Source organism: Mytilus californianus, unplaced genomic scaffold (assembly GCF_021869535.1).
Source record: "Mytilus californianus isolate M0D057914Y unplaced genomic scaffold, xbMytCali1.0.p SCAF_5, whole genome shotgun sequence".
NCBI lineage: Eukaryota > Metazoa > Mollusca > Bivalvia > Mytilida > Mytilidae > Mytilus > Mytilus californianus.
In genome coordinates this window covers 21,540,663-21,546,745 of record NW_026262701.1, presented here as the reverse complement: position 1 = coordinate 21,546,745, position 6,083 = coordinate 21,540,663, and the positions used below count along the sequence as shown (strand labels likewise).

Genomic DNA, 6,083 nt, shown 5'->3' with positions numbered 1-6,083 from the left:
GTATTACGCATACTAAAACAGCGTAAATTATTTTTTTTTCACTTTTTATTTTGAAAAAATGCCTACAATCATCTTTTTCGTCTTTGTTTACACATTTTCAACTCTCTCCAGCACTGGTAATTACCAAATAACCAGCTTTGTTCCATTTTGAATAATTGATTATGTGAAGTAGCAAAGTAATGTTTTGTAATTGCTATGCATTTGTTTTAAAAACAGAAACAATTTTATCACTTATTACAACAGCTTTATTTTTCTTTTAAAGGATGATAATGATGAAATAATCTACATTTTTTTAATTTTTAATTTTTTTTAATATCCATTCTTGCAAATAATTTGACAATGTATACAGAGTATGTAATGCACAGCTATTTTTATTTTAATTCTAATCCTATTGTTACAGGAATATGCGTGTGATTATTTTTCCTCTTGATTAACAGATCTGCAGTAAGTTGAATGAACAAAGTATATATAAAGCTCAGACAATTGTCAGCTAGAGTAGAAGGTAATTCTCAGTAATCAGATTCTTCCAGTAAACGGTTTGAATATAAAACAATGAAAAATCTCAGTATTGCAGTTTTGGTGGCTTTGGTCCTTCTAGGATCATTTGCCGTGCAAAGTGGTGAGTAAAAGTTTGTCATAAAAAGAATTGTTAAAAATATTTCATTCTTCCAAGGGTTTTTTTTAATAAATGTCAAACAAATTGTTGAAATTTATTCTGGATTTCTTTTAAATTTTAGTAACTGCAAAAATGTATGATAACAGTCTATATGAAACAGTTGCATCATATTCAAAATAGCCGAAGTGTAAAATATCTGAAAAAAAATAGTTTTAGTCTTGTTATTTTAATAACACATGTAATAGAAAAAAAAACAATGTAATAGTGAGCTTGCGCACATTAAACATGTCACTTTTTATTACTTTCTTTTCATCAGGTTTTTATTCATCATAACATCCGTACATTTGAAATGCGAAGGCATTGTTTGAAACAGGACAAAATAAATCTGAAAACTTAGTAACAATAGAAATGGTTGTTAAAAGATATCTATATATTATGGAGATCACCCCCAGGTTTTGGTGGGGTTCGTGTTGCTCAGTCTATAGGTTGCAATTCTGTAAATACAGACAATGCAATTTCCCATAGGAACTCCCTATGCGGCTAAAACTGTGAAAAATAATATCCCAGAACGGAAAGTTTATATGCACTACTATTTTATTCAAAGGTCAAAATATAGGGCTGTGCGGCATATTTTCAACATTTATATGCCCTGAACTTCTAAGAGTTTAAACTTATACTAAAATTCTATACTACCCTTACCTCCATTTTTGGACCTCCTAAGAATTAAAATTTAGCCGCTACCATGTTCTTCTATACTGGTTACATTCCCAAGTGATTTCTCTATGAGATGAAACACAGAGATCATCAATGGGAACCAGTACGTTAACAAATTAACATACCTATGAATATTAAATATCTCCCCAAAAGAGGCGTGGTTTGAGAAACAGCTGTATTTACAAAGTGCAACCTATAGTTTTCTATAGTTTTCTTTGTTGTGTTTTGTGTACTATTGTTTGTCTGCTGATCTTTTCCTTTTTTAGCCATGGCGTTGTCAATTTATTTTCGACTTATGAGTTTGAATGTCCCTTTGGTAACTTTCGCCTCTCTTTTTCATGGTAAATGACGAATTCACATACTAGATTTACTTACAATACACTCATATAGTCATTTTTGTTTTTCATTCGCAAATAAAGTTTCAGACATTATTAACAAATAGATTTTACGACTAATGTGATTTTATTTATTTTTGCTTTTTTTCAGATGCAGGTGCTGTAAGTTTAAAAATACCTGTAGGTTTTTATCTCACATAACAATTACAAGCAATGTTATGGATCTTTTACACAGCATACAATTCTGGCTAAAATTAACAATATAGACATGGAACACAGAGATGAGAGCTATTGTATACATGAAACTTTAGCAACTACAAGAAATTACATAAATATATTATATCAGTTTTATCTATCGTACATTGATTTCATAACCAATGTCTTAATATTTTTAAAGATCTGAAAATATGAATGTGTTTCGAGGGAAATTATGTGTAGGCCGTACGGTGACCTTACGTTGTTCACATCAGTTGTCCTTATGGCTTGTTAGATTGATGTCTCAATTTTTCCATGCGTACTACACATTAATACTTCATACTTAGTCTAAAAAATCTATATCCACCTTGTTTCAAAACAAATCGTTGGGTTTGGGTCTTTAATTACTTAGCAATCTTATTATATATTTACATGGCTGTCCCAATTCATCATCTCCAGCGGTAGATTGCTTTATTTAAACATTCTTTTTGTTGGAATCTGGTGTAACAGTTGTAATGCATTTTTTTACCCTTCTTTGTGATTTATTCACTACTTTCTATAGTGTGTGATAAGATTTTGTGAAGCAATTAGTTGTTTGCTATATAATAGTTTTCTTTAACGCACTTTGTGGCAATGACACTGAATAAACACTTTTTTTTGTTCAGTATCCTAAGAAATGATTATGCTATGTATCCGTGTATTAGGTGTTAATAAATTAATACTTTGAGAAGGTGAATTTTCTGTATAAAGTTTTAAATAATTTTGATGAATTTTAAAGCCCAAACTTTCTTTTGCTTACAAACGCTAATGACAGATTGAAAAACTATACCAATAAATAATATATATGTTTTTAAAATTGAAACACAAAGTTTGGAAGATGAGTGTTTTGTAATATTTACCAAAAATTTTATTAAAAATCTATCATTTCTAAATACCCCAACATAGTTTACCCCTTATTCTAATATGGACTGGTCATTGTTGTTGAATCTTGCGAAATTCGATTTGGTGAAGTTATTATTGCTTCATCGTACCTGTTTACCTGTAACAAAAATTATCGTGCGTATCTTTTTACAGTACGATGAATTTAATTACGTAAAGATAATTGTTTATGAAGACAGGGATGGCAACTTTAGTTCGGAGGTTAAAAATTCTTTAAGAAATTATAAAATTGCTCTTGTTTGTAGATTAACAATGATAGTTATGATTTGTTTTTAGATTTCTGTTCTCTATCCTAACAGTTCAAGTCGAACAAATTCACTCATTGATTTTTATATAAAAAAAATACGTTAAAAAAATGTTCATAAACGTTAGGGTCTGAATAGGGGTACAATCTTACAGACTAAAGGATAAAAGGGGTACAATCTTACAGACTAAAGGATAATAGGGGTACAATCTTACAGACTAAAGGATAATAGGGGTACAATCTTACAGACTAGAGGATAATGGGCCAAATAAATAAAGAATTAAGAAAAATGGCCTAAAAATTCTAGAATGCAGACAAAAGACCCCCATGCATCCAGACCTTTATACTGAATAAGTCATAATTAAACTTTGTTGGAAGTTCTTAATCTGAATGCCTGTAAGATAAAATTATATTCTGTATATGTGAAAACAGGTTCATTTGCATTTCTTTTTACACACACGTGTTCAGTAATTTAATTAATCGTTAAACAGGACACTGGACAAGTTCATGTTATTTTTATCAATGAGACGCAAGGTATAAAAAGTTCGATTCGCCATTACTTACTTTTTCGTCACAATTTCGTATCACTGAGAAATTTTACAATACTGAAATAGCGCATTATTCAGAAATTTGAGAAACTTTACACATCAGGCGTTTTTCTTCTTTGAAAAAGTTATCAGTTTGAAGAAAGAAATTAAAATATATTTTACGCACGTCTACGCAAGTAAAAAAGTGTGTGTGTCTCAACTGAATATAGCATTTTTCAGTCTCCTTAAGTTGTGATCATTCCAATTTAATCCAAATGAAAGCCATGCGTAAATGAAGACAAAATATAACCGATCTGCCTATTTTTGCATTAAAAAAGTTAATTAGAGCATTTTAAGTCCGGATTCGTCTACCTCGCACAATTTTGTAAGGCACTATAGATTCGTTTGATTTAAGGTTTGACATATTGTACAGAGATTTTTGTCTATTTGTTTTAAAAATGAATGTTTATTTGTTGTCACTTCCGTATTTGCCACCTCGTTTTTTTTTTGCAAGCATATTTACAATTTCTATTCAATCTAGAACTTTTGATTGACTCTTTATTATGTTCTAAGATTCATGACCTATAAAAGTAATCAAAATTAAAATTATATATCTTTTTGTAACATATTGATCTGATGTTTAATCAAGAGATAACAGGCACATTTGGCGCGTGTTGTTGTTCCACATAATAAAATATATTTTCTATGATAATTGAGATTGATAATGATTCAAAGAAAACCTTGGCATAAACACACAATAGATAGATCTTGCGAAAAAAACACCTACAAAATATCAAAATACAAGGTTTAATTTAAATGATCATCATTACAAAAATAAATCACAAAAGATCATACATAATATCACAATATTATAAAGCGAAACATCCTTGTTTATTAACCGGTTTCATTATTACACAATGTACCTCATTTCAATGCAATTGTCATGTGTAACTAATTGTATATAAATAATCTTGTTTTAAAGTAGGACGTTATAACAACGGTAGAAAATACAGCTATTGCATATCGGTAGTTTATTCTGTTTTTGGCTGATATTTATTTAAAAGGTATTTTTATCTTTAAACTTTTTGGGCATTAACACAACCTGATGATTTAAAAATACAACTTCTACTTATATCCACGTGTTTACATACAGGTGTTTAACGAGTTCCCGGATCTGGATTTTTCTGTTTTTGAACTGTCATCTTTTACGTAAGGTCACCCATGTTTTGTCTAATAAAACCAATCATGGAGGATAAATTGATACATATCTAATGAATCTTTAACGTTCAGTGGAAAATAAAATGCATATTCAGGACGAGATAATGATTATGTGATATGAAATATAAACCTTGCTTTGTACTACGACACGTTGAGTAGCATTGGTCACGTGCTAGTTCGGTAGTAACAGTTCATAGGAAGACATACTACCCGGGCACATTATTCTGACTCCGAGCCGATCAGTTTTTTCAAGTCTTTGGTTTGACCCGGCCTGGATTCTAAAGCACACCCTTCAGAAATCAAGGCAAGCACGCTATCATGAGAACACCGAGCCGGTTCCAATCTTGGAGGAAAATATAATTATTAGTGTTTAATTTTTTTTTTGACAGTTACAACAAGGTCACCAACAATCAATAAGTAAACATGTCATATAAACATGTGTTTCGGAATATCTTTTATCATGGTTGCATTGTTTTCTGCCTTTTGGTCGGCTTGTTATCTCTTTGACACATTCCCCATTTCCATTCTCAATTTCAAAGTGTTGTGAAAGTCAAAGGCAAAAAAAATAAGAACCAAGAAAGAGGTCATACATGTAAACAGAATCATTGGCAACTGTGTTCATATATCTGTAAGCCAGAGTAGTCTTGAATCATTGGCAACTTTGTTCATATATCTGTAAGCCAGAGTAGTCTTGAATCATTGACAACTTTGTTCATATATCTGTATTTGTTTTATTGAAATCAAAAAAAAAAATTGCTTACTTTATATTTCTACATCAGAATTGATTTTCACTTGTATCGTTTTTCTATATTTCAGTATAAAGGCCCAAACTATAATTATCCATGGCGATACGGAGGTAAATATAACGGATACAAAGGATATCCCAGAGGTTATGGATGGAATAAAGGCTGGAATAAAGGTCGATGGGGACGAAAATATTATTGAAACAAAGATATTCTTATAAATATTAGTACAGGAAGAAGTAAACGGTCAATATTGATATGAACGATGAATAATAAAGTTTAGTTTGTGTTTCCTCTTAGTTCCTTTGGTATGCACTAATCAATTTTTATAGTTGTGATTGATTTATTGATTTGGAGGCAGTATTAAACAAAACACAAATAAAACATTTACACCCTTTTCAAGAAATTAAAGATTACAACAATCACTATCAAACAATACACGAAGGTGTATTAATCGTATGTAAACATTTATAAAATATTTCAATGAGTAACAAATCTGACGACAAATCTTGGTTATATTGGATACCTAATTCATAAACATAAAAAAAGGTA

At 30.3% G+C, this 6,083-nt stretch overlaps 1 protein-coding gene across 2 annotated transcripts; it reads left to right on the top strand.

The window, feature by feature from the left end:
• Nucleotides 1–499: 499 nt before the first annotated feature.
• On the top strand, nucleotides 500–5,820 carry LOC127702698 (neuropeptide-like protein 30). 2 transcript variants are annotated; one of them, XM_052206999.1, is made up of 3 exons: nucleotides 500–619; nucleotides 1,817–1,827; nucleotides 5,605–5,820. In XM_052206999.1, the coding sequence occupies exons 1-3, from the start codon at nucleotides 553–555 to the stop codon at nucleotides 5,731–5,733; spliced, it is 207 nt and encodes a 68-aa protein (XP_052062959.1). In that variant the 5' UTR covers nucleotides 500–552; the 3' UTR covers nucleotides 5,734–5,820. The 2 variants fall into 2 exon arrangements, 1 of the variants encoding a protein (XP_052062959.1); XR_007982531.1 differs by lacking the exon at nucleotides 500–619 and having other exon boundaries at nucleotides 1,816–1,845.
• The last annotated feature ends 263 nt before the right edge of the window (nucleotides 5,821–6,083 follow it).

Excerpts from the sequence above, each read along its gene's own strand:
- LOC127702698 (XM_052206999.1), top strand. The coding sequence starts at position 553 with ATGAAAAATCTCAGTATTGCAGTTTTGGTGGCTTTGGTCCTTCTAGGA.